At 37.5% G+C, this 595-nt stretch overlaps 1 protein-coding gene across 1 annotated transcript; it reads right to left on the reverse strand.

Annotated features, from left to right (window-relative positions):
- Positions 1–2: 2 nt before the first annotated feature.
- Positions 3–487, reverse strand: LOC106882303 (heat shock protein 90; the record flags this gene model as incomplete). The annotated part of the gene is made up of 2 exons (XM_014932931.2): positions 197–487; positions 3–74 (listed from the first exon to the last, which is right to left on the reverse strand). Coding segments are annotated over exons 1-2 (267 nt in total), but the record flags the coding sequence as incomplete, so codon positions are not given.
- Between the last annotated feature and the right edge of the window lie 108 nt (positions 488–595).

Consider the following 595-nt stretch of genomic DNA (forward strand, 5'->3'; position numbering starts at 1 on the left):
ATGTTCGCTGACCAACCATACTGACTAGTGACAATACAGCAGGGAGAGTCCACCAATCTGTTTGATACAACAACCTACAACAAACAAAGGAAACAAAAATTCAAGTCATTGAAGTTAGTCATGGAGAACAGGAAACAAAGACGCACCAATAATTTTATAATTCAGCAACTGAATGAAATACAAAACAACTACCAACCTTCTCGACCTTTTTGTCAAGAATGTCTTTGATAACTTTACATAATCCTTCATATGCTGTCTTATCCTCCTCCAGCTTCTTCTTAGACTCCTCATCGTCAGGAAGTTCCAAACCCTCTTTGGTAACACACACCAGCTGTTTGCCATCATACTCCTTCAATTGTTGAGCAGCATATTCATCAATTGGATCTACCATATAGACCACTTCACAGCCAGATTTCTTTACTTTCTCAACAAAGGCAGAGTTCTTGACAGCATCCTTGGTCTCACCTTAAAATACAAGAACATTATGTCACTCTTATATATAGAAAACCCAGTCACTAATGCCTAAGTAGAAAATTTATCTGGTTCTCATCAATTACTTCATCCAAACCAAGACCAGATCAAATAGAGTTTAACA

Source organism: Octopus bimaculoides, chromosome 25 (assembly GCF_001194135.2).
Source record: "Octopus bimaculoides isolate UCB-OBI-ISO-001 chromosome 25, ASM119413v2, whole genome shotgun sequence".
NCBI lineage: Eukaryota > Metazoa > Mollusca > Cephalopoda > Octopoda > Octopodidae > Octopus > Octopus bimaculoides.